The sequence below is a fragment of the Cucurbita pepo genome, chromosome 3, assembly GCF_057944985.1.
Source record: "Cucurbita pepo subsp. pepo isolate OVF chromosome 3, ASM5794498v1, whole genome shotgun sequence".
Taxonomy (NCBI): Eukaryota; Viridiplantae; Streptophyta; class Magnoliopsida; order Cucurbitales; family Cucurbitaceae; genus Cucurbita; species Cucurbita pepo.
In genome coordinates, this window is record NC_141800.1 from 2,604,839 (window position 1) to 2,631,458 (window position 26,620).

General features: G+C 36.6%; 6 protein-coding genes across 6 annotated transcripts; 1 reads left to right on the forward strand and 5 right to left on the reverse strand.

Annotated features, from left to right (window-relative positions):
- Positions 1–54: 54 nt before the first annotated feature.
- LOC111790395 (5-methyltetrahydropteroyltriglutamate--homocysteine methyltransferase) lies at positions 55–4,419 on the reverse strand. The gene is made up of 12 exons (XM_023671276.2): positions 4,261–4,419; positions 3,410–3,763; positions 3,214–3,301; positions 2,840–2,967; positions 2,362–2,753; positions 2,082–2,245; positions 1,836–1,916; positions 1,592–1,758; positions 1,412–1,517; positions 1,082–1,332; positions 795–996; positions 55–705 (listed from the first exon to the last, which is right to left on the reverse strand). The coding sequence occupies exons 2-12, from the start codon at positions 3,757–3,759 to the stop codon at positions 337–339; spliced, it is 2,298 nt and encodes a 765-aa protein (XP_023527044.2). The 5' UTR covers positions 3,760–3,763; positions 4,261–4,419; the 3' UTR covers positions 55–336.
- A 2,325-nt stretch (positions 4,420–6,744) lies between these two features.
- Positions 6,745–8,645, forward strand: LOC111791244 (protein VAPYRIN). Its single transcript, XM_023672509.2, has 2 exons — positions 6,745–7,690; positions 7,777–8,645. The coding sequence occupies exons 1-2, from the start codon at positions 6,790–6,792 to the stop codon at positions 8,448–8,450; spliced, it is 1,575 nt and encodes a 524-aa protein (XP_023528277.2). The 5' UTR covers positions 6,745–6,789; the 3' UTR covers positions 8,451–8,645.
- A 2,661-nt stretch (positions 8,646–11,306) lies between these two features.
- On the reverse strand, positions 11,307–12,298 carry LOC111789654 (uncharacterized). Its single transcript, XM_023670290.2, has one exon. The coding sequence runs from the start codon at positions 12,234–12,236 to the stop codon at positions 11,883–11,885; it is 354 nt and encodes a 117-aa protein (XP_023526058.2). The 5' UTR covers positions 12,237–12,298; the 3' UTR covers positions 11,307–11,882.
- A 2,177-nt stretch (positions 12,299–14,475) lies between these two features.
- On the reverse strand, positions 14,476–16,706 carry LOC111791373 (cyclic dof factor 1). The gene is made up of 2 exons (XM_023672675.2): positions 16,359–16,706; positions 14,476–15,788 (listed from the first exon to the last, which is right to left on the reverse strand). The coding sequence occupies exons 1-2, from the start codon at positions 16,482–16,484 to the stop codon at positions 14,655–14,657; spliced, it is 1,260 nt and encodes a 419-aa protein (XP_023528443.1). The 5' UTR covers positions 16,485–16,706; the 3' UTR covers positions 14,476–14,654.
- Positions 16,707–20,109: 3,403 nt separating this feature from the next.
- Positions 20,110–20,860, reverse strand: LOC147793058 (uncharacterized). Its single transcript, XM_087122147.1, has 3 exons — positions 20,696–20,860; positions 20,553–20,605; positions 20,110–20,444 (listed from the first exon to the last, which is right to left on the reverse strand). Exons 1-3 carry the CDS (start codon positions 20,787–20,789, stop codon positions 20,322–20,324), a joined length of 270 nt encoding a protein of 89 aa, XP_086978273.1. The 5' UTR covers positions 20,790–20,860; the 3' UTR covers positions 20,110–20,321.
- A 2,501-nt stretch (positions 20,861–23,361) lies between these two features.
- Positions 23,362–24,969, reverse strand: LOC111791736 (FAD/NAD(P)-binding oxidoreductase family protein). The gene has a single exon (XM_023673206.2). The coding sequence runs from the start codon at positions 24,921–24,923 to the stop codon at positions 23,511–23,513; it is 1,413 nt and encodes a 470-aa protein (XP_023528974.1). The 5' UTR covers positions 24,924–24,969; the 3' UTR covers positions 23,362–23,510.
- Between the last annotated feature and the right edge of the window lie 1,651 nt (positions 24,970–26,620).

Sequence of the window (26,620 nt, forward strand, 5' to 3'; positions counted from 1 at the left end):
TTCAAGTGAGCATTCTGCATCAGATTTTAGGGAGGGGGGGAAATCCATAAACAATTGCACAAACTGGCAATGCTGTCTTCTTTTTCATTTCACTTCCATAAAAATTGCAGTTTGGTGCCTTTTGAAAAAGAACGAACAAAGCTACACCTTCAAATCAAAACCAATACTGAAAAGGAAATTTTTGTGAAATAAAAAATGCTCAAAAGTGGAACTACAGCTACTAAAATATGTCGGGGACTCAGTTATTGGAGAACAAACAGGCATATATTTCTTTCTGGATATCTGGAAATAAGGGAAAGATAAAAGGTGCTTCAATCTTCATAAAACTCAGCCAATTCATTTGGTGCTGGCAAGCTGAGTACGGAGGAGCTTGGCGGCAGCTACCATGTTCTTAAGAGCAGGATTCACCTCGGCGTACTTGCGAGTTTTGAGACCGCAGTCGGGATTGACCCATAAGATGTTGGTCTCCAGCACTGCAAGCATCTTGTTGATCCGGTCTGCAATCTCTTCCGTCGATGGAATTCTGGGAGAGTGAATGTCGTACACACCGGGGCCAATTCCAGCACCGTACTTCACTCCCTCACGGAAAACTGACAAGAGCTTCTCGTCGGAGCGAGAGTTCTCAATTGTGATCACATCGGCGTCCATATCGATGATGGATTGGATGATGTCGTTGAAGTTGGAGTAGCACATGTGAGTGTGAATCTGTCACATAATGGAACATTAGGCGAATTGAACAATATAATATGCTGTTAAGGGTAATGCAAATCTATATCAGTGGTTAGTGCAGTAACCTGAGTCGTGTCTTGGACACCACAGTTTGTGATACGGAAAGAGTGAACAGACCAATCCAAATAGAAAGCATGCTCAGACTTCCTAAGAGGCAATCCTTCTCTTAAAGCAGCTTCATCGATTTGGATGACATTAATGCCAGCCTTCTCGAGATCCTCGACCTCGTCCTTGATGGCCAAGGCAATCTGGTAGCATGTTTCGAACCTAGAAGACAATAGCATACACAAGAAGCATCAGGCAACAGTAGATTCTTTCAGCTTAAGGGTGTGGAAGCATTATCTTCTATTACCTTGGCTGGTCGACTCTAACAAAGGACCAGTTGAGAATGGTGACAGGGCCGGTGAGCATTCCCTTCATTGGGCGGGCTGTCATGCTCTGAGCTGCGGTAGACCAGAAGACAGTCATGGCCTTTGGGCGGCTCACATCACCGTAGATGATTGGAGGCTTCACGCAACGAGATCCATATGATTGCACCCAACCATTGACGGTGAATGCAAAACCTGACAGCTGCTCCCCAAAGTATTCAACCATATCGTTTCTCTGCAGTGAGGATGAAATTCTCGTTAGAAGGGGCACAATGAGAAAAGGGTACTACGAACTCCGGCTTCAAATAACTCACCTCGGGCTCTCCATGAACCAGGACATCAATGTCGAGCTCTTCTTGGAGCTTGACAACTTTGCTGATTTCCTCCTTAATAGCCTTCACATATTCCTCCTCGGAGATCCTAAAGAAAGATGCAAACATTAGAAATAGGGTTAAAATATTTGGAACTTCCAAGGAAAGCTCGTATTAACTCACTTGTTAGCTTTGTATTCACGACGAACCCTCCTGAGTTCAACAGTTTGAGGGAAGGAACCAATGGTGGTGGTTGGAAGGATTGGAAGATTAAGCTTCTTCTGTTGAGCATCAAGTCTTGCACTAACATTTGTAGCACGGCGGTGATCAGAGTCCTTCAAAGCAGCAGCCTGCACAATAAAAAAGAAACTCAATTCCTGCAAACAGACAGTTAAACACCTTATAGATAAGAAATGGTTGGTCATACCGCTTTCTGAACAGCCTCATTGGTCACCCTTGGGGACGATTTCCTTGAAGCATGAGCTCCGGCGTTAGCGGCAAAGAATGCCTGAAAAAGAAATCATAAGCTTGTAATTTTGCACATCAAACCAAGAAATACTGCTAATCGGCTAATTATAATTGACAGACCCCAACACAAAAGGGTTAGATATCAGGGCTTAAAAACATAGCTGGCACCTTCCATAGATGGATTTCATCGGAATCAAGAATATACCTCATCCTTTTCACCAGCCAAGGCCTTTGCCAATGCATTAACTTCAACAATCTTTTGAGCAGCAAAAGCTAGCCATGATTTGATTTCATTGTCCAACTTAGTTTCGTTGACGAGGTCAACAGCGGTGTGAAGTAGTGAGCAGGAGGTGGAGACAACAAGTTTATCTGCATAATTTTTTCAGAGGGAGAAGGAATCAGTAAAAAAGCCTCTCAAATAGTAATAATGAAATAAAGCACCCGGAACCAACATAGTAATACAAATGTAAGCAAAAGAATATCACCTTTACCCACAACGGCAGCCAGTTCCTCCAATGTGCTAACTGAAGCAGCAAGATCATTGGCCCAAATGTTCCTTCCATCGACGAGTCCAGCAAAAAGGTATTTTCCCTTGGGGAAATCACCCTTGATCAAATCAAGTGTCTTAGTTCCACGAACCAAATCAAATCCATAGGCAGTGACACCCTTCAAAGAAGAAAGGGTCTTGTATGCCTCAGCAGGGACATCAGCAAAATATGTCTCCACAAGAATATTCAAGCCAGAGAGAGCTGACTCAAGTCCAGCATACGCATCAGAGAAGGCTTTCAATTTCTGAGAATCAAGATCCAACACCAGTGTAGGCTCATCAAACTGAATCCAAGAAGCGCCAGCCGCTTTAAGATCAGAAATAACCTCCCTGAAAAGTTATCCAACATTAGTATGTGACAAGAGAGTCATTGTGGGAACATTCTAGTATATCTTGATAGAGTGACGATTCTTTACTTGTAGACGGGGAGGATCTTGTCAAGAAGGGAGAGAAGGGAGAAGGTCTTGTCAACACCCTTTGCAGGCTTAGAGAGCAACAAGTATGACACGGGACCAACGAGAACTGGAACAGTGTCTACTCCAAGCTGCATAAGCAAAACATTTTTTTTATCTCAATTATTAGGTATTTACATGCCTAAATCAGATACATTCACAATCCACTATTATCTTTTTCGGAAAAAGATATACGAAAAATCCACTCCACGTGAAAGGAATTCAATGCCTATTTCCAATTACTTTAATCATTTAAATTCTCTATTCTCAATCAAATCTTGAGCTTATTTTATGAACTTTAAGCACAATCAAAGCAAATATTAAGAACAGCAACTTACAGCCTTGGCTTCTTTGTACTCATCCACTGCCTTATGGGAAGCATAAGAGAATTTCACCTCTGGTCCTAACTCAGGGACAATGAAGTGGCTGCATCATTGCATTGGCAGGATTAATTATACCATTATCATAACATTGTCATTGCATACTAATGATGGATCTTCCTTCCGAAAGTAAAAGGTCAGATGGGTTACTTACTAGTTTGTGTCAAACCATTTGGTCATTTCCATAGCTGGTACAGATGCATTTCCTCTGGCCATGGAGAAGTAGGTGTCGAAACCAATCTCACCACCAGCCCAACCGTATCTAGGAGGAACAGCCCCAAGCAATGCAGTGGTATCCAGCACCTGATCATAGTATGAAAAAGTGTTGCTGGGAATGTATTTGATCCCTGCACCAGACATCTGTTTCCAGATGGACGACCTCAGATCTGCAGCCACCTTCTTCAAATCCTCCGCGGAGCTCTTCCCATCCCAAAATGATTCAAGAGCAAACTTGAGCTCCCTCTTGGGGCCCATACGAGGATATCCAACGATGTGAGATGCCATTGTTCTGCTCAAGAGATCCCAACGTAAATCAACAACATTTCAATCTCAAAGGCCAAATCCAACAATCAATAAGCAACAGAAACAGATACAGCATGTTAAGTAGAAAGTCGGAATTAACCAATCACTAAATTTACAGGACAAGGAAGCAACAAATATACGATAGTGTTCGAAGTATAGATCTGGTGAAATTTTTGTTTTCTTGAAGGCGTACAATTGTAGATCTGACATAATTTAATGGATATTCGCTATTTCAAGCATTAGATCTATGTGTGTCTGAATTGTTAGCTTGTGTGAACTATACTCATTGGATTGGATTGGATCTTTAATAGACAGAAAGTAAACTCCTAACGCATTGGAACACCAAATCATAATTCGTTCAGGCCTAACTAGCAACACAAGTTGTTTAAACACTAGATCTGAATCCAAATTGCAGCAATGCCGCCATACATCAAGTAGTGAAAATTCACAGAAAAGCAGAAATTAGGGGAAAATGGAGCGAACCTTGAGGATGTGGAACACCGACAGAGGCTCCCCTCGGAGGAAGAAACAGAAAGGAATGCGAGAGGTAAAGAGATAAAGAGACGATAATGGAGGAGCCACAAAGAGAGAAGGCGCGAGTTGGAAGCAACGGGAATCAAGCTTATTTATAGAGACGGACGGTAGCCGGTGACTGACAGACAGCCAACGTGTATTTCATTTATTTATTTATTTATTTATTTACTTACTTTTTTTACAATATTATTTTTATTTCTTTTAGTGGTTGAGCGATAAAATCTCATAGCCTAAGCTATACTATTAATTTACACTTAATTATAAATTTTCATTATTAAATCTTTAAAATTAAAAATATATATTTTTTCTGTAAGAATTTTTTTTATATATTTTTTAAAAAAAATTAAAATTATATATTTTATTTATACAATTTTTTAAATTTAAAGATTTAATAAATATTTTGTAAATTAAATAAACAAAAATGTTAAAATTTGGAATGGCGAGAAGCTCGCACGCGCGCGCGTGGGATTGGGGGTTGGTGATGTGAAAGAATTTAAGGGGAAAGGCGTAACGTGGAAGTGAGGAGTACGTGGCCACGACGATTTGGCTTTTGTTTGTGTGTCGGAGCGAATTGCGGTGATTGGTCTGGACACTTTGACCTGACGTGGCATTTCACGGTAATTTTAGTTATTATTAACCCCCATTTTTTCAATTATACATAAATTTTAAATCAATTATTATTATTTATTTAAACCAACATGGTTATATTTATTTAAATAGTATAATAAATTATTTATTTAAACTTTTAATTAATCTTTTGTAAAAAAAATATATATATATATATATATATTAATTAAATGATGATTGGTTGTAAAAGCTTTTTTTCTGTATTATTAAATTTATTTTAATAAACTAACTAATTATTTAAAGTAACTGTAGAAACTAAATATAAATAATATTAATTTATCTGAAATATACCAAATTGGTAAATTTTATTTTTTTATAAAAATAAATATATAGGAAAATGACAGTGCTGACGGTGGAGATGCGAATGAAATGCACGCGCTCGTAAAACGCGTGGAAAAGATTAGAAAATTGCCACCGCATGTGCCATGTATAAAAATAATCATAATTTTTGGAAGACTTTTTTTTTTCAAAAATTAATTTAAAAAAATAAACAGAAAAAAAAAAATGAGCGAAGGAGTTTGGTGGTTGAAATTGATTGAGGGATTGGTGGTAGATGTGACCCAAACCAACCTATTTTTCCCCCATTTAGTTGGAGATTTATTTCTTTTTTTTAATTCCCTTACAAATTTAGTTCTAATATATTAAATAATTTTTAATTTTTTTAATCTACATAAATATATTTTTTATGTAATTTTTTATTTATTAAATTAATTATATGTACGTGAATAACCAAATATTTAGGAATTACAATATATTTTAAATAATATAAATTAATTAATGAGAGAATAGACAAAAATAAAAAATAAAATAAAATAAAATAAAAATTCTTCCTAGGATGGTTTGTTATTCCAACCAAAGTATACCAAACCTTACCAACAAAATGATAATTAAATAAAATATTAATACAATTATAATTTTTAGTTTAATTAATATTATTTATTCTATGCTTTTATTTAGGTTATCATTTCAAAATACATTCCTTCCATGGTTAATAAATTAATATAATAAAAATAAATAATTTAAATACTTTACCGAAATTTTATAATTTTTTTTAGCTTTTCGTCTTAAATTAAATCAATAAATAAAGTTGTCTACGAGTGTCTAGTTTCTTTTTCTTTTTAAATTTTTGTATTATCATTTATATTTTTAAACCCATAAATTTACGAAGGTCAAATGTATTATCTATTTGAATTATTCTATTAATAATTTCATTTTCGAGCTCCCACCTACTCTTTTTTAAATTATAGAAAAAATTTAATTAAACGATTATATTATAAAAATATCAAATTTATATTTCCAAAAACACACAAAAACCAAACTTTGACTTTTTAATACCCTCTTTTTTTTATCTAAAAATTATATTCTTCAATAAATATATATATATTAGATTTTTCTTTTTTTAATTATTGAATGGTAGGACTGATACACAATCTCCCGAAACGAGCAAGTAAATTGTAAAGTAGAGCTGTCCATTTAATTCGAGGCTCGAGGTTCTGTAGAAACCCATCTCAAATAGAATAGAGAATTATCGTTTAAATCATAAATGGAATAAACAAGGATTATATATTTCATCTCTCGACTCGCTCCCGTTATTAGAAATTTAATAAAGATAATTTAATATTTTTAAATTGATTAAATTAAAAAAGAAAATCCCACGAGAGCCTTGCATTGTATGTAATCCGTATCTTATTAAACTAAATAAATACAAAAAATGACAAAAAAAAATTGATGCCTAATAGAACAAGTCTCCCATTGTTTTTCACATCCACATTTGGCGGTCCCTTGTCATCCACCGCCGGCCTTCCCCTGTTTTTAAAACCTCCCCTGTCTTCTCCCTTTCACGCCCCAAAAATGGACCGTCTCATCGCCGTCGAGCCCTCCACCTTGATCCCAATTCCGATCGAACCCTCTCGGAAATGCTCCGCCGAGCTCACCCTCCGCAACGTCATGTACACCATGCCCGTCGCCTTCCGGCTGCAGCCTCTGATCAAATCCCGCTACACTTTCAAGCCTCAATCTGGAATCATCCCACCACTCGCTACATTAACGGTTGAGATTCTTTACCATCTCCCCCCAGGCTCCGATCTCCCCGATTCCTTTCCTTACTCCGATGACTCTTTTCTCCTCCACAGCGTTGTTGTCCCCGGTGCTGTTATCAGCTTTGACTCTGTTCCGTCCGAGTGGTTCACTACCAGAAAGAAGCAGGTATTTATTGACAGTGGGATTAAAGTCGTGTTTGTGGGGTCGGCTGTGGTGACGAGGCTAGTGGCGGAGGGGGTTATGGATCAGATTAGAGATGTGTTGGAGCGGAGTGATCCTAGCTGGAGGGCGGTGGACGCGGTGGATGAACAGGGGAGGACTCTGCTTCACTTGGCGGTGGAACAGGGGAGGGCGGATTTGGTGCAATTGTTGTTGGAGTTTAATCCGGATATGGGGGCAGTGGGGCGGTGTGGGATGACGGCGTTGGAGGCGGCGGCGGCGGCAGGGCAGGCGTTGATTGTGGAGTTGTTGTTGGCGAGAAGGGCGAGTACAGAGCGGGGGGAGGAGTCTGTGTTTGGGGCGGTGCATTTGGCGGCGGCGGGGGGACATGTGGAAGTGTTGAGGTTGCTTTTGGTGAAAGGGGCTTTTGTCGATGCTTTGTCTAAGGAGGGCGATACGGCGCTGCATCTCGCTGTTCAGGAGCGCCGCCGTGACTGTGCTCGATTGCTTCTCGCTAATGGAGCCAAGCCTGATGTTCGTAGTGCTGAACAAGGTGGACTTTCTCACAAAAAATGAATTAAAAACGAAGGGTAAAATTGTAATTTGAAAACGGAATGTTCGTTGTTTTGTTTACAACAGGAGATACGGCGCTGCACATGGCGGCGAGAATCGGCGACGAGCAAATCGTGAAGCTTTTAATTCAGAAGGGAGCTAACAAAGACATCCGAAATTGGGCCGGGAAGAGGCCATACGACGTCGCATTCGACCACTCCCACACTCGCCTCTTCGACGTCCTCCGCCTCGCCGACAAACTCGCCACCGCCGCACGCAAGGGCGACGTCCGGTCAATCCAGCTCCTCCTCGACAGCGGTGCCGCTCTCAACGGCCGCGACCAAAACGGTTGGACAGCGCTCCACAGGGCGGCCTTCAAGGGTCACACCGACGCCGCCAGAGCCCTAATCGACATCGGCATTGAAATCGACGCCAAGGACGACGACGGGTACACCGCCCTCCACTGCGCCGTGGAGGCTGCCCAAGCCGACGCCGTTCAGCTCCTTGTCGAGAGAGGCGCTGACGTGGAGGCGCAGACTAATAAAGGGATGAGTTCAATGCAGATTGCTGAGTCACTGCAGTACCCGAGGATTATGAGGATTTTGATGCAGGGCGGCGCCGGCAGAGACGAGGAGGCGTCGCCGTCGCAAACGCCGTCGTGGGGGCTGACAAAGAAGAAGCAGCAGAGTAAGAGCAGAGGGAGAATAAGGAGTGTGCGGAGTACGGAGTTTGATAAGTCGGTGGCGTTGTCGGTAGTGTGAGAACAATATAGAGTGTTGTATGTATGTATGTATGTATGTATGTATGTACGTACGTATGGATGGATGGATGCATGCATGTACGGATGCATGTATAGTTTCCATCGCTTGTTGTTTGTTTTCAAATATCTATCATAATTGGAAATTTGTAATTAATTCAAGGATTATGTTTTTAATTTAAATTTTTAAATAGGTTATTTACCACCTATTAAACATTTTCATTTTTTAAATTTTTAGAATTTATAATCAAGGAATACTATCTCCATTGATGGATTGATTTAGAGAATGGTCATGAGTTTATAATCAAGGAATACTATCTCCATTGATGTGAAGCCGGAAACCCAAAGCAAAGCCACGAGAGTTTACGCTCCAAGTGAACAATATAATACCATTGTGTAGAGTCATGTTCATCTCATGATATCAAAATCAGAACCTAAACTTAGTCATGTCAACAAAATTCTCAAATATCTAACAAAGGAGTCTAAGTAGACAATATTATACAATTATGGAGAATTGGAGAATCGAGTTCATCTAACCAGTTAAACTTTTTATTTTTAATCCCTATGAAATACTGATAATAACGAATTGGAGACATAAATGTAACAATTAAATAAATTTTGTTTAGCTTATTTAATATTTGAATTAGAGATTAAGAAGAAAAATTATAATTAACAATTCGTACATTTTTGGATCGAAATAATCGCACTCTGTTTTTCAGCAAACACAACTCACTTTCCCCATTGTCTTAACAGAGACGGAATGATCGAAGAATTCAGAAATCAAGAAGAAGAAAGGAATCAACGAATATTAACTTCATTACAGTTTAATTACAGAGCATCGACACAAGGAAGCAAAATCGAGCAGTAGAAGTGAAATTAGGGCCAAACTAAATCAACACAAACCCTAGATTCCTTGAGAAACTCATCCATTACCGTTTCATCGACGCAGATCCGACTCATATTGTTCTGGCACTTACTGGACAGCGACTTCGCGACGGCAGAATCAGACGACGGCGGCGGCGGCGGCGGAGAGGGAAGAGGAAGAGTGAGCCAGTAATCGGGATTGGTGTTGTGGTGACGGACGAGTTCAGAGAGGAGAAGAACGAGAGACGCCATTGGAAGGGAGATTTGGAGATCTGAAACTGGTTGGGATTAAATGAAGGGGAGGAAACGCTTGGGAGATTTATAAAGGAAATGGAACGGGTGGATGCCATTTTGGCGCCCACCGAATTTCATCCTTTGTTTTTTGTTTTTATTTCAATGGATTTAATATTATAATTAATGGCCGCCTCCCGGCTACCGCTGTTTAGTTTTCTCCGCCGGTATTTTTTTTTTTCTTTAAAAGAAATAATAAAAACAATTGAATTCACTGTGGTCGGTTTTTCTCCTTCGCTTTACTTACGACGTCGTTTTACCTACTCCTCGACAATAAATTTAATTATTTATGAAATATATATTAAATATTATATTTTAATATTCTTTTTTATTATTTATAATTTATATATTTTATTCTATTTTTAATATTTAATTAGTTTATATATATAATAGATAAAATTTTAAAAAAAAATTAAAGATTAATTATATATTTTTAAATATTATAATTCAACACAAAGAAAATAAAAAAGGAACTAAACTTGTATAATTGAAGTCTGGAATTATTATTAGGAAGCACTAATAATGTTAATTGTTTTTTTCTTATTTAATTGAAACAAATCTGTTGATTTTATTTTGATTATAATAAAAGTGAAATGTCAAGTTTGACCTCGTCGTATAGCTGGATAAATATATAATATAATATATAAAAAATGGCGAAAAAAATGGGAAACGAGGGGCCGCCTTCAGTTTATATTTATATTTCTGCTGTCTGTATTATTAAAGCTGCTCCGATATGAAAACTCCTTCAATATATATATATATATATTTTTTTTTTTTAATTTATATTTTTCTAAAATTACAATAAATAGAACTGATTAATTTGTAAATAAGTATTAATAATTATCCATATATTTATATATTAAATTAAAAAAACACGTATCTCCAACGTGTCTACGTCTTATTTTTTTAGAAATTGACGTGTTGATGTATATATAAAGTGTCGTGTCTGTGACACGCATTTGTGTCTATACTTAGGTCACCGATTTGTATTAATTTTCACATTTTTCTTCAGTAGTTTTTAATATTATATAAATATAAATTTAAGGCTAAATTAAAATTAAAAAATTAAAATATAGTCTAATAAATTAGATGTCTATTAAATAAAATAAAATATAAATATAAATGTTAAGATTTTCTAAGACAAAAAATATATATATATTATATTTTTTTAATATTGTTTTTTTTTTTTCAACAATTATTCAATTTAGTCATGTACTTTAGAAAATTCACCATTTTGGTCTTTATTTCAAAATTCGACATAAATTTTATAGATAATAAAAAGTTTTTAATACAAGTTTATTATTTAATTTTAAAAAAATACGTCAGAATTTATACCACTTATTTCTAGTCTGAATTAATGATGGAATATATAATATTTCTAATCATTTAATATTTGAATAATATATTAGTCAGGGAATATGCCTTAGATATTGACTTAAATTTAAATTGAAGTATATTTTATTTTATTCTCAATATTTAGTTAGTTTTTGTATCGTATTTAAAATAAAGAAACGGGGTTAGAAAAGTCAACGGGAACCATGTGATAGGTTTGTTTTCCAAATGTCAACTTGAATTTAATTTAATTTTAAAATTACATTGCAAATTGTATTATTAAAGAAATAGGTTGATAAATAATAATAAAAAAAAGAACAATAATTGGTGGGTATGGTTGACTTAGAAAATGATTAGTCAAACAAGATAAATGTGTCGTCCATAAATATGGTACCCTTCATAGGCTAAAAGCTTGCAGCTTGAATCAACAACAATGTCAGGGATAATGACCAAGATCCAAGAAACGCTGCACCGCCGTCAGAAGCAGCCGCACGACGGAGAGGAGAAAGACGGCGGCGGGATTGTGGAGAGGATGAAGGAGAAGATCCATGGCTACAAGGAGAAGAAGCAAGAGAAGAGGAAGCAGAGGAAGGAGAAGAAGGAGAAGAAGGAGAAGGAGGAAAAGTGTAAAGAAGAAGAAGATGGCGGCGGCCACAGCAGCGACAGCGACTCCGACAGTGGCGGCGGAAGCGACTAGCTGCGGCGGCCGCGATCCTCATTGTTGGAAGTAGTGTTGATTTTATTTTATTTTCAGAATCAAATTTTAATTTGAGAATATTTGATAAAATCACGTATGAAAATTTTATAATAAGAATTTATCCATATAATTTATAATTTAGTACTAAATATCATTAACACTATTGGTGTGTTTTTTTCCGTAATTTTGTAAAATAAAAGAACGAGAAGAGATGTTGCACAAACAGAATTGGATGGTGGTGGCGGTGGCGGATCAGTCGCTGTCGCTACCGCTGCCGCTGCTGCTGTGGCCACCGTGGTGGTGGTCGTCGTCGTCGTCCTTTTTCTTGTCCTTCTTCTTCTTCTTCTTGTCGGCTTTGTCATGGTGGTGATGATCTCCATGGATCTTGTCCTTGATCTTGTGGACTAGGCCTACCTTGTGCTCGCCTTTGTGCGCGTGTTGGTGATGCTCGCCTTTGTGCGTGTCTTTATGATGCTCGCCTTTGTGCGCGTGTTGGTGATGCTCGCCCTTGTGCGCGTCTTTATGATGATGCTCGCCTTTGTGCGCCTCATGATGATGCTCGCCGATGTGGAGCTTCTCTCCGATTTTCTCGATGAATCCCGACATCTTGGATCTAAGTTGTAGCTGTTTGAGAATTGGGTAAGGAAGGAACCCAATTTATAGATACTCAAACCCTATTTCTAACCAAAATAATTTTGTGGGGGAAACCCAAGCGATTGATAAATTTAGGATTGTTTGGTTAAAACGGATAATCGTGTGTACGTAATATATGAGGACTAAGTTCGGTCGTGTCCACAGAATCATGTCTGTGTACGTGGGTCAATCCTACATCACGTGCTACATGTCACAATCGCATTTTTGTGGCGGTGGAAAATTAATTTTGCGATGCTTGTTCTGATCTAGTGAATAAATCAATCATGTGAAAATTGTAATTCGTGAACAGTTCGAACGTATGATCGAGTCACGAGTCACATTCGTGAAAACGTATTTTAAAAAACGTAAACGAAGAAATAAGTTGAATCCTACGCTCCGTATTGATATCACGTCGACTAGATTTTTTTAAATAAAATAATTACATAACAACAATAAAAAAAAAAAAAAACACTTCATCCACTCATATATTGCCACGTGGGATAAGATCCGTTGCCGACATTACTTGATTGTTTTTTAGTACAGATCTCCGCTATTGCCGACATTTAAAGATGGTCGGCAATGAAATGCCACGTGTCAATAAACTAGGCATCCACGTGTCGTGAACCTTCTTTATTTTTGTCGTGTAGCTAAATCTGCCACTTGGGTTTCTCACACTTGAACTAACTTATAATATTCATTATTTTAAAGTATTATATTATTTTTTTTAATCTTATAACAACCTCGAGTAATAAGGATGAGTGTATAATTGATACGACCAACATTGTAATAGTTACAAATGATTTGTTCTAAATTGTTCGTGTAGATATATATGGATTTGTAAAAGAATAAACCCTAAACTGTTTAGCCTCAGTTTACAAATATGTCGGTTGAAATGATAAATGTTTCAATAATAAATATGGGACACTGTCTTGATCGTGAATGAGCTAAAAATTTATGTCGGTGACGGTTAAATTTTATCGTCAATCCAATAAGCTTAATATTTTGAAAATGTTGACCAAATAGAGAGTCAATAATATAATATTACAAGATGACGATCATAGCTCAGGTAAAGTATTGATTTTGAAATGTGAATGACGAGACACTTCTATTTTATTGACTCGAGAGGGACTCGGTTTATAATCAGACTAGAAGAGTGTCGGTGACAATGGGCTTTTGAATTTCCGATATCGGCCCATTTGAACTTGCTTGCTTTTAAAGGGGAAAAAAGGCAAAACTTTTGACCTCCTTTTTAGGTTAACTTTTTCTAAATTACTTTTATGCCCACTCATTTAGAGGAGATTTGAGTCACTTCTCATCAAAAGCTAGTATTCCCATCAGGGCTATTTTGGGAAAAGAACCACGCCTTCATTAAGGTACTATTGCTCGAAATGAGAATCATTGCAGTGGAGAGGACCGGGAAGGACGCACCTCTGGTGAACCAATTATCGTGCCCACGGTAAACGCTGGGTAGCCAAGTGCGGAGCGGATAACTGCTAAAAGCATCTAAATAGTAAGCCCACCCCAAGATGAGTGCTCTCCTATTCCGACTTCCCCAGAGCCTCCGGTAGCACAGCCGAGACAGCGATGGGTTCTCTACCCCTGCGGGGATGGAGCGACAGAAGTTTTGAGAATTCAAAAGAAGGTCATGGCGAGACGAGCCGTTTATCATCACGATAGGTGTCAAGTGAAAGTACAGTGATGTATGCAGTTGAGGCATCTTAACAGACCGGTAGACTTGAACCTTGTTCCTACATGACCCGATCAATTCGAGAGTTTATATCGAAATTCATAGAATTTGATTGTCTAGACATCATTCATCTTCAAAACTCGAATATGTCATAAATGGGATCTTTAGGTTAGCTTCATCACTCAATAGACGATGACCGAGGACGAGTTTAGGTCAACTACGTCGGAATTCGTCAAATCTATTTGTCTAGATATCATTCGCCGTCTAACCCGAAAAGATGAAAAGCTCACCGATGTTAAGTCTATCACGAAGAGGGTATGTAGGTCAGCTTCATTGCTATCGTTACAGACAACGACTAAGACACGTTCTGAAGTTTCGTAAACGGGAATGCCTCGATTCTCGTGCAACCTTCCCAACACCCTTTTGTTAAAATTAAATGAGTGATGAGATCTTCCAATCTGTTGCTTGGTTGGCAACTCTTATAAAAATTGGCTGTGTTCTTCAAGAATATTTAATGTAATGTCATAGGGTCTAAACAATAAATTCATGAAAGTTGAGGGACCAAATATAAATATTTTACAAAATTTCATAAACAAATAGATACTAAACTATGTACCAAATTTCTGCAAAGCTTTCAGACATTTATGAACAGCTTTTAACACAGTCAGTCAAAGAAACAACAACAACGACAAAAAAAAAAACCTCTATAAAAGCGAGTAAAAGCTTCCATTTTTTGCTTCCAAGATGTTTGGAGCTTCCAATGTCGTCCACATGGGACTCCTCGAAGCCTCGCTTGGATTATTGACTCGTAATGTCTTAGGAATCACGACGCATTTCTCTGGCTTCTCTTCCTCAGTTAAGCTATCTGCATCTCTCGAATGCTTTCCGAGGGTAGGCGAGGAGGTTGTCGGGCACCTGCCAATGGTGGCTGGAGATGTTTGAGATGCACAGACATCGGATGAACCGGTGGTCCATACGGGCGTACAACCCCAATATGAAGCTGGCACGAATTGTAACGGGAGGCTCGGACCGCAAAAGCCTGGAACTGCTAGCATTGTTGCAGGGAGCCATTGAACTGGATTGGGGTGACTGCTAGTAGTATCTGAAGTCTGTGCCATTGCTGATGGAATTACGCCATTCCCGCCCTGATTCAATGGAAAAACCAATTGCGGTACGGGGTAACAATGAACCGTATTCGATCCAGCGATCTCGGTACTAGAATTAGGCAATTCGTTTCGACGAATACTAGTCGTTGTCATGGAAGAACCGCACGAGGACGGTTCTTCAGGACTGTCTCCACAGCCAATCTCAATGGATCTCTTTTGATCTCCAAGACTGAGCACTGTCTCCATTGATTCACAAAGTGGTGCTGCTTCAGATCCAAATTTCAGGACAGTACCATTACCAGTAGACTCAACGCCCGACGTTTCCAACCGGGTTGTCGCCGCAACTCCCTCAGACGACACTATGATCTGTCGGTATTGAGACGCCAACTGCTTGTTTCTTCGTCGTCCTGCACCGATAGGAACGTTTCTCATCGTCCCACCAGCAGTCCAATATCTTTGACAGTTCTTACAGAAATGCCTAGGTTGATTGACATTGTAATTGTTGAAGTAACAAAACTTAGTTTCCAAGCTATTACATCTAGGACAAGGAATGATCTTGTCTGGTTTCTTAAAAGCTCGTTCTTGATCTGTGCCATTACCATCCATCTGTTCCTCTTTCGAAGCTCGGTGTTCTTCATTATCCCCTACCAAAACCGACGACCTCTCGGAACGACATGAGTCCTCTGCACCCGGGACAGACTGCTCAGCTTGTTTCCAATTGTTGCAAGCATCCTACAAAAGATATTGAACAAAATTAACACTCGAAACAGTCGAAAACACATAGCGAAGAACACGATCGACAAGAAATGCATCAGATTCCTAGTTCATAACCCTTTCCAAATAAGGAAATACTATATCCATTCAAGTAATCAATCATTATTGAACTTTTTCAGCAGCTCCAAACGTTCAAGAAAGAACTCCAGTTAACCATCAATGAATTCCACATTCTAATATGGCTGAAACAGAACAAACCCAAATGGGAAAAAGTCAACCAAGTTCGCTAGAACATTACATGAATAAACCTAAACAAGAAAACATGTTATTCATCTCCATCACAATGAAAAGAACAGCTTAAACGAGACAACAACAAAAGGGACAGGGACAGGGACAAGGACAGGGGCAGGGGCAGGGACAGCTCCGGTCGGGCTAACAATGGAAGAAGAACAATATGAATAAGACAGTGCAATCAATCGTCCATTTCAACAATCTCGCATGACCCACAAGAACACAATACGAGATAATCAGATTAAACCCAGAAATCAAAAAACCCATCAAAATTGAAGGGGAAACAAAAATAGGTACCCGATTGAGGCGAGGGGCGGCGGAAATCTGGGATTCCTTCAAAGGGATGGTCCGACCGAAGAGTTTAATGGCGAGATCCTTGAAATGTGGGGCGGCGGCGACATCATCAGTGGTAGAACTCGTCATTTTGGTGTCGTTTTCAAGGAAAATTTGGTGGGTTTTGAGAATGGGATGGTTTGGAGATGAAATCCATTCAAATATAGAAGAAGAAGAAGAAGAACCAGAAGCTTTTCCTCTCTCTCTCTCTCCTTCTCTCTCTCTGAAATCAAAGAGGAGAGAGAGGAGAGGAGAGGGAGGGAATTGGAAAGGGAAAAAAGGGAACAAAAAAAGAAAGCCCTTCAAAAGTTAAGAGCTAAAAGCTTCAAAGCACAAAGAACGTGAGGCATCAAAGTACCCATTTTTTCCTAAATTTCTCCCCTTTTTTCACTTTTCAAAATGTCTCTCTTTTTCCTTTTCCTTTTTCTTTTTCTTTTTTCCTTTTTCCTTTTTAAATCTTTATTTTATTTTTTCTTTATAAAAAAAAATGCAAATTTTATTAATGGGACAATTTTTCTTTTTCTTTTTTCTCTATTAATTTAATAACCCAATAATAATTCCTCCAACATCAATTATTTTTAATTCATAAATCATTTTTTTATATTAATTTTTGTTATTTAATAAATAAATAAAACATTTAGTGTAATTTTGATGAAATAATAAATTAAATGAATATATTCGATTTCCGAGTTGCTTATTTGTTACGAATTACTTTTTAAATAAAGGGTTTCTTTTGACTAAATAAAACTTTATTTACACTTTTTTTTAATTATTTGATTACATTTTTCATCCTTTAAACATGTATTTTCAGACTATTTATTTTTTATTTTTAGGTTATAATAAAATATTTTCAGAAATTAATATTTTTTTTAAAAAGAGGGTTGCAATAAGGAAATTGGTAGTAAATATATTTAAAAGAAAATAAAGAATATAAAGTATAAATTAAATATTATAAAATGGGAATGAATAATGAGAATAAGATGCTTGTTCTATTATTATGGAGGAATCAACGTTGAAATTGCTAATTTCACTTGCTTTTTTAATTTCTTTCTACCATTTATTATATTATTATTTTACGAACATAATTTATAATTTATTAAGTTGCTTATATTAATACGAACCGACGTGAGAGGAATGAAATACAACGTCTAATAATTCGATGAGCTAATCCAACTCGACTCGAAAATAACGGGTTGGGTTGAGTCGTGAACATTATTCGAGTAATTCGTATACGCCTTTATTAATAAAAAATTGTAGGATAATAGAGTTTTATTTTATTATTTTTAAATAAAACATTAAAATTTTATAATAAATACATAAAGTTTTAATAATTGAATTGTATTTGGATTAAATATAATTTAAATACGATTTTTTTTTTAATAATAATAATAATAATAAAAGATGGTAAGCGTGTGGGACCATACGTGTAAAAAGTGAAAAGTGATGCCTATTTCTGCGTGGATCGCTTTCTACGCCGCCTTTAATGCATTTTCTGTTGTTTTTTTTTTCTTTATATTATTATTTATTTATATATAACTTTATTAAATCCTTTCCTTGTCACATTATTAATCCAAATTTATTTCTCACTAATCATATTATTAATGAGATATTTCTTATTAATAATTTTTTAAATTTTTATTAAAATAATTTTTTTCGACTAATGTTATTTTCTTATGCATGTATTTATGTTGTTCGTGTTTGTGAGCATAGAATGATATGAGACTAGCTGGTTCACGGAATTAGGGTTGATATCATTATCATTGGGGTGGAAAGACCAACCCCATCAAGTTCGAGCGATTAGAGGTATGTCATCATCCCACATCAGTTGAGAGGGGAACAAAGCATTCTTTACAAGGGTGTGGAAACTGTTAGGAATCACGACTATCCACAATGGTATGATATTGTCCACTTTAAGCATAAGCTTTCATGGTTTTACTTTGGGCTTTCCAAAACGTCTCATCCCAATAGAGATGTATTCCTTTCCTTATAAACCCATGATCATTCCTTAAATTAGCCAACGTGGGACTTATTCCCAATAATTCTCAACAGAAACCTCTCCCTAGTAGACACATTTTAATCGAAGTTGAAGGGAAGTATGAAAGGGAAAAGCTAAATAGGACAATATTTGCTAATGGTACGCTTAGACTGTTACAAATGATATTAAAGTCAAACACTGTACAGTAAACGAGATGGAAGTGCAACGTATGGCATACGTGCAATGAATGGTGAATGTTACTCTATATGGGTATTGTAATTGGAGGACCAATCTCCATTCTCATCACACAACCAAGATTTAAAGATACCCAAAAGTGGGTGAGTGGTTAGATGTCTACTTTTGTGAGATGGATCCCACCCTCCAACTCCAAAATTCATTCCTTTTATAACTCAAAAACAAGAACCAAAAAAGAAAAAATAGATTTAATAATATTTAATCAATCCATCAAAATATTATAATTTATATTAAAAAGTTTTAATCATCGTAATTAAATTTAAACTCCTTAATTTTTTTTAATATATATATTTATAAATTACATATTTTGGTATTAATCTAAAGTTAAAAGAAAAAGAGAGAGAGGAAAAAAAAGGTGAAATAAAGTTGTTTTTGCTTCTAAAAAAAGCCATTTTTCCGACTTAACTTTTCAACTTTTATCCTTTGCCTCAGTTTCAAAGCTACTTTTTTTTTTCTTTTTTCTTTTGCTTAAAAAATACTTTTTATTATTTTTTGAATTTATCAAACCAAATAAATTCTTTAAAATTTAGGACAAAAATTCCACTAACCTAAGACGACAACAACAAAAATTCCACTAACCTAAGACGACAACAAGACAGTGACTAGAATACTTACTTAAGTGACTAGAATACTTACTTAAGAGTGATACAATGATATTTAGACATGTCTACTTTCCTTCCAAATATTTTATGTGATTGGCCTACTCAACTGTGTATCTACCGTAAAGGCAGGACATCACATCCTTCAACTAAGGGAGACTCCATGCCCTCCCCTTCCTGACTGGACTGACTCTCAGCGTCAATCTCCTCTGAAACATGCTACATAGCCACTCATTCGCCTTAACCAAATAGTCGAATCTATCTCTTAGCAATTATTATAACTATTAAGAACCCATTTCCAACTAGTTCACCCGGATTGGTAAGATCAAATTATAAGAAAAAGGTGAATCTAGTATGAAATTGTCGGAACTAATTGTTTTATCAAAGGTTTATTAGGATTTTCTACTTTTAAATAATAAAAATATTTTTTAAACAAATATGTAATTTCATAAAGCTGTATTTTATTATTATTATTTTATTTTTTAATAAGGGCATTTGTGTAAATTGAATGCCCCATTCTTGTAATTTGGATTTGGACTTTTGGGCTTTTTGTCGTAAGGGCCGAAGCCCACCATTCTTGGGCTCAGTGTTATTTTAAAGAAAAATTAGGGTCTAATAATTACTCATTTATTAAGATAAATAACCCAAGTATTTTTTTATTTATGATAAATGACCAATTATATTTTTCTAAAAAATTATAATTTTAACCTTTGGACCCTTTTACCCTTCTTAATTCGGTCATCTATACGTTTTAAAGTTTTTACGTATTTCAATATATTAATTTTGTTATATTTATCTTTTCCCAATTTTTATTTCTTTTTTCGCTATAAAAAATTATATAAAATGTAAATTAATAATAATAATAAATAAATAGGATAGACAATAATTAAACCAATAAACTTATAATATATTACAAAAGGAAAAAAGTCCAATCAAATACTGTTATTAGTAGACTAAAAGCATCGGAGTGAAAAGACAGAATTGCCCTTTCTTTTTTATAATTTACCCAAGTTTATATCTATTAAAAAAAAGTGAGCATTTCTTCAAATACTAACCCTTTTACTTCTAATTTTTGGTTAAGAAAATAAATAAATAAAGTTATGGCTTCGCCGGAGTGTTTGGATCGTGGTGGTTGTTTGCTCCGGTGCCGGGATAATCATTGTTCTCCAAAACCAATCTTCCAAATAAATCTCCACCGTTGAACTCCAAATCTCTCACATCCTACAAAAATTATAGATCAAAACACAATTCAATTTCTCAATCATACCTGTTTGGTTGCCGAGAAAATTTCCCAGAAAAGTAAATAACTTTCTCGAGAAAAAAAAAAACCTGAAAAACAAAATCTTGCGCAGATGGCTGATCGAAAGTCGATTTGAAAATCCCTAAAAAAAACCACAAATTCATTAAAAAAAAAAAAGGAGAGAGAAAGATGAAAATTGGAGTGAATTATGAGAGAGAAAGGGTTTACTTACTTGTGGTGGGAACAGCAACAGAGGAAAGGAGAAGGGAGAAGCCGAGAAAGAGAAGCAGCAGCCGCCGGAGGGAGAGGAAAATTTTCTGACCCATGTTTTCTCGGGAAACAAACAGAAAAGATCTCTGTATATAAAGGGATGGATAGGTAGCAGTTTGGCAAGAAAACCGATGTGGGAGAACATTTATATAAACAAACCAAACAAAAAGGTCAGAAAAAACCACTCTGGTTTATTGCCTTTTACTAAAGTCAACGTGCTCGTGCTCGTGGAGATGTAACGACCCGACTTTTTAAATTTAGATCAATTAAAGTAAATATTATAATATTTGCGAATTCTCGAGAAAATGTTTGAAATTCTAATGAAGATATTAAAAGAAAAAAGGTAAATACATTGGAGATCGACCAATCAATTACTTATGTGGGGACGACAATTGACGATAAATAGTCTAGTAAGGGAGATGAATATGAAGAAGATGACTATGCAATTGGTTGGACGGCCTCGACCCTTGAGAGGGATTGAGAGTGAGAGAGATTGAATCTGGTGAATTGAGAGTGACACGAGGACATGCACGAGAGCAGAGAGAAAAAAAATGAGATTAGGGTTTATTGCCTTTTACGAAAGTCAACGTTTGACCCAATTTTTTAAATTTAGATCAATTAAAGTAAGTGTTATAGTGTTTACAAATTCTCGAGAAAATGCAATACATATATTAGAGACAGATCAATCAATTACTTACGTGGGGACGACACTCGACGATAAAGAGTCGAGTAAAGGAGATGAATATGAGGAGGACGACTGCGCAATTGGTAGGACGGCCTCGATCCCTGAGAGGGACTGAGAGTGAGAGAGGTTGAATATGATGAATCGAGAGTGACACGAGGAAACACGAGAGCAGAGAGAAAAAATAAGATTATGGTTTTTTTTCGTGTATTTGTCATTTAAAATTTTAAAATAAATACGAAATATTTTAGCTGTCTCTAACCCTAGAAGTTGACTTAATATATATTAATTTTTTCATGTGTCTCTCTCAATCTTAGCTTTCACACGTGCGGGTTAAATAAATGATTTATATAATATGTTTACATAAATATTAAAATATATCCCACTTGGGTTTTAAACTCATAATTTAATTATTCACAAATTTCCCCTAAAGAAAATTAATTTATAAAATAGTCCTCAATAAATTCTTCTTTTTCGAAAAGGCCCCTTGAAATTATATAAAGGCAAAACTATATGCCAAAAACTATTTGCTGTTCTCCTCCCAAATATTATAATATTTCCACAAATTGCCATTTTCTTTGCTTAATTATGTTCAACCATTTATTTATTTATTTCATTACCCTTATCCATTTAATTAATTATTCTATTTCCGTTATTGTCTTTTATATATATATATATATATATATATATATATATACATTTTTCTATAGTTAATGATTATACTTTTTAATATATATATATAGCCAAGATCATCGATGTGTGCTGAAACATGGAATGACATCACGATACATAGGTCATGTTGTTAGGAATCGAGGTGACAATGAGATGAGACGTTCTTGTGTCACAGACGATTGAACATGCATGCACGAGTGTCGTGTGTGACTAAACAAGCTTGGATTCTATACAAATTGTGTTCAGTTGACGAAGACAAACTTCGTCGATGGTCTGACGAAACCACAAAGTCGAGCGGAAAATGTGAATGGGGCTTGAGTCCCCCTTAAGGCTTGCTTTGAGCTTGTCAAGATCACGATGTTGCACGGTTGAGAAAATACGATCGTGACAGTTGATATCAAAGTCATACTTGTGTGTCTAAGTCAGACGAGACAAAAAACTCGAAGATTGAATGAAAACTTTGGAAGAATCTTGAAAATCTGAATGAATGTCGGAATTAACGTGATAATATATAAAATAAAGTTAGGTGAAATGCAACTTTAAGATTTAAAAGGATTTGAATAAAATTTAGGTAAGATAGAATAAAGTTTACAAATGAAAGTGAAGCTTATTCCTTTGACTTTGTAAAAGAGACGTCTTTGATTTCCCATTTACACATCTCAATAAAGCTTACAATCCACTTACATATAGATAAGGCTAATTCTGGTATTAAATTTTTATCGACATACCGATCTAGAAAAGACGTGTCACTGATTAAGAGATCCTAAAATGTCAATTGTTATAAAAACGACTATATTTGTTCTTGAGCTATTGTATTAAAACAGAAATAAAAGTGTTACGAGACCTGATTTCGATCGTATTATTAAAATTTGATTAGAAAATATAAATTTCAGAAACGAAATCGTTATCAAATCGAAGTTAAACGGTCTGTAAATGATGAATTTATACGATAGATAGCTACGTCGTTTTCCATTATCGAGAATGGATAGTGACCATCTTTTTAACACATTTTTATTCCCTTTTTCTTTGAAATTAAACTTATCTTCTCATCCATTTGGGGAACACGGTATCTTTAAGATCACATTGGCTAAGATTTTGAAACGTTTTGGTGACGGGTCCATAATGGAATAAACAAATAACTTTTTGAAGGTTTTGATTGCGTTCGGGATAACTAAGATAACAATAACTTATTTAAAAATTTAGGACGAACAGAATACGACCTTCGAGCTTTTGTTAGGAACTACAAATCTATGTAATTGTATGATATTGTCCACTTTGAGTATGAACTCTCGTTATTTTATTTTTTATTTTTCCAAAATGTTTTATATCAATAGAGATAGTGTTTCAGACTTTGAAATAAAATATTAAAAAAAATAATAATAAACTAAAAATAAAAATAAAAATTATATTTCTCTCTCAAAAGTCATACGTAAGCGACGGCCCTTTCTCTCACTAAGGCTTCGACGGCCTTCCTGCCGGAGACCAACGCGCCGTCGAACGTGGCGGAAGTCAAATAATCACCACACACGTACAGCCCACTCTCCACCGTTGGATCTTTCATCAAATCCGACGGTGGAGATTGATTCGGCTGTGCAAAACCAATCCTATACGTCCGTAAATGCTTCCATCCCTCAATCGTTGATTCCCCAAACCAATCCGACATCTCCCGAATAACCTCAGCCGTCAGATCCTCATCTCCAACATCCTCAAATTTCCCGATCAACGATACCGACACCAGCACCTTCTCCGCCGGTCCATACGACGGCGCCACGTTTGTCGCGAAAAACATATTGTTAACAATTCCCTTCCCCGATCCATTCAGAAACAGCACTGGTTCCCTCACCGGAATCCTGTCCCGATCCGCCGCGAAATACAAACATACCGTACTCCTAGGCGGTTTCCGGCTGCCGATTTTTCGTCTTCCGGCTAGTAATCTCTCTGCCTCCGGTTCCTCCACCGCAACGATCACCCCCATTTCGCTGGCTATAATTTCCCCACTCTGTAACTTCACAATTGGCGATTTCGATTCGAAATCGACGGAGACGACTCTGGAATTCAGCAAAATGGTTTCGGGCGGGAGATTTGCTGCTAATTGTTGAGGGATTGCGCCGATTCCGTTGGCCGGAAGAGTATTTTCGCCGAGTGCGAGACATTTGAAAATGAAATTAAATAATCGGGAGGAAGTTTCCAATTCGGGATCGAAGAAAATCCCGCCGAAAAATGGCCGGAAAAAACGGGTGATTATGGAATCGGAAAACCCAATTTCCTTCAATAATTCCATGGTGGAAGCCTCTCCGGCGGTGAAAATTTCCCGATCGGACTTGCCTAGAACTCTGGCTCTGGTGAGCCCAATAAGCAATTTGTCGATGACCGAGCCAATTGGGTTGGTTAGAGAGGCGAGGGAGTCGGTGAAGTGGCGCAAAGGGTCGGCGACGGTGTGGAATTGGCCGTCGAAGTAGACGAGGGCGCCGGAGTAGAATTTTTGGAGGCGGAGAGATTGGTAGTCGAGGAGAGCTTGAGCTTCAGGGTAGGCGGTGATGAAGATTTGGAACCCGCGATCGAGGAGGAAGCCGTCGACGAAGTCGGTGCGGACACGGCCACCAACGCCGTCGGAGGCTTCAAGGAGGAGGAATGGGATGTTTTTGGAGCGGAGGTGGGTGGCGGCGGCCAGGCCAGCCAGGCCAGCTCCGACGACGATGACTCCAGTTTTGGCGGGTGGAGCAGGGGAGAGGGAAAGGGAGGAGGAGGAGGCGTGGGGAGGCTTGAACACGAGGCTGCCACGTGGGTAAGAAATAGAGTGGCAGGGAAGACATGTTCCGACGGCGCTGAAACTCATTGCTGCTTTTCCGATTTAGTTGGAGTTCTTGCTGGCAATGCCATGGTGGTGATCATGGTAACCTTATCCATTTCCTAATTTCATCCCTCTTCTCCCACTGCCACGTGGCCTCATCACTTAGTTCTTTTCTTTAGTCTATGGTTAGTCACGTTGGAGACATGGTGTACTCAACACGATCACGATCACGAGTGGCTTAAACAAGCTTCTAATTATATACCACTCGTGCACAAGAAAACGCTCGAGAGGAAGAATGAAGGACTGACCTCGATAGTCAAGTCAAAACTCGTTTTCAATCCAAAAAAAAAAAAAAAAAAACCATAAATTTGATGACCAGTCGAACTTCAACGTTTCTAAGTAAAGTTTAATCTAAAGGTGCAACATGGTCTCGGTGGGCCTCTTGAACACACTTGTATTGGGCCTAAAACTATTAAATAAAACACGATGAATACAGTTGCACTATGCTCGTATGATTGATTTATTTATAAAAACAGTGTTGAGAAGGATTTGTATGATGTAAATGTCAACCTCAAAACAACGAAGCGTGGAATGATATCCAATCTTTAGTAGGTGGCTCCACCACCGCCAACCGAGCCAACCAAACGCTGGCCTTTCGCACCCACCACATTGTTTGTTTTCGACATCGTTCAATCAATGGATTACAATTTATACCCACCAATGAATCCATAGCCGTCCATCAACAACATAAAAACTGGACGTTTTGGAAGCTAACTCAGTTAGAATAAACAATACGTGACTCTAGAAGTGCATCATTTCATATCCACACGTTGTATTTTCAAACTAATGTTCGAGTCTTATCATTTGATGACTAATTTATAAAAGAGTCGTAATTATTTGAATAACGACATATTAGTCTATGAATATATATTTTATCCGAATTTATAATGATTATTATTATTTTAAATGAAAATATGTAATTATATAAAATTTGTGGTTGAGAATTTATCATTTTATCTATTTTTTTTTTAAAAATAAATAAATATTATCATTAAATTCCATTTTGGATACCCCACTGTCCATCTCCATCAACTGCAACCCAACTTGTCATTTGGTCGAATATTCAGTTGATTTATTTATGTCTAATCAAATTATTAATATAATTTAAAATCAACTTAATTATGAGCTAGATTATCGGTTATTTTTTTAATTATTTTTAAAAAATTATATTTATTCACGAGTCACAATGCATCACTAACATAAAGTATTAAAAATATTTTTATCGTTCATGATAATCTTTAAAGTAAAGTAAAATTGGGTTGTAACTCTTCGTTCGGGTTGGTCAGGTTGACTCGACCAAAAACATTGTCAGCCCACAAACCGACTCAAATTCTTCAGTTTTCAAAAAATTCAACTCAGCCCAAATCGAGAATAAATCTAACCCAACCCAACCTATATGGTTTGTATGGTTTGGGTTAGATACTCGTGATCGGTCGAGTTCTCAATTTTTCTTTTTATAATTTAAAGGTTAAATATGGTTATAAAAATTATTTTTAGCTCTATAATTTAATTTTTTCAATATTAATTTGAAGATATAAAATATAAAATCCAATTTTCCATAAACAAAAAATGGACAAATTTGTGGACAAAAAATATTGTTGCATCATTGGAATATTCTGACGTGGATTAAATATTCTGGCACGATTTTCTATATATATATATATATATGGGCCGTTTATTTT

Bases quoted from the DNA above. Each gene is read 5' to 3' on its own strand.
- LOC111790395 (XM_023671276.2), bottom strand. From the start codon at position 3,759: ATGGCATCTCACATCGTTGGATATCCTCGTATGGGCCCCAAGAGGGAG. The intron at 3,302-3,409 runs GTAAGTAACCCA...GCAATGATGCAG, and splicing joins AAATGGTTTGACACAAACTA to CCACTTCATTGTCCCTGAGT. The intron at 2,246-2,361 runs GTGATATTCTTT...AAAATTATGCAG, and splicing joins GGCTGCCGTTGTGGGTAAAG to ATAAACTTGTTGTCTCCACC.
- LOC111791244 (XM_023672509.2), top strand. From the start codon at position 6,790: ATGGACCGTCTCATCGCCGTCGAGCCCTCCACCTTGATCCCAATTCCG. The intron at 7,691-7,776 runs GTGGACTTTCTC...TGTTTACAACAG, and splicing joins TGTTCGTAGTGCTGAACAAG to GAGATACGGCGCTGCACATG.
- LOC111789654 (XM_023670290.2), bottom strand. From the start codon at position 12,236: ATGTCGGGATTCATCGAGAAAATCGGAGAGAAGCTCCACATCGGCGAG.
- LOC111791373 (XM_023672675.2), bottom strand. From the start codon at position 16,484: ATGACGAGTTCTACCACTGATGATGTCGCCGCCGCCCCACATTTCAAG. The intron at 15,789-16,358 runs GTACCTATTTTT...TATCTTTTGTAG, and splicing joins CCGCCCCTCGCCTCAATCGG to GATGCTTGCAACAATTGGAA.
- LOC147793058 (XM_087122147.1), bottom strand. From the start codon at position 20,789: ATGGGTCAGAAAATTTTCCTCTCCCTCCGGCGGCTGCTGCTTCTCTTT. The intron at 20,606-20,695 runs GTAAGTAAACCC...GGTTTTTTTTAG, and splicing joins TGTTGCTGTTCCCACCACAA to GGATTTTCAAATCGACTTTC. The intron at 20,445-20,552 runs GTTTTTTTTTTT...TAATTTTTGTAG, and splicing joins CGCAAGATTTTGTTTTTCAG to GATGTGAGAGATTTGGAGTT.
- LOC111791736 (XM_023673206.2), bottom strand. From the start codon at position 24,923: ATGAGTTTCAGCGCCGTCGGAACATGTCTTCCCTGCCACTCTATTTCT.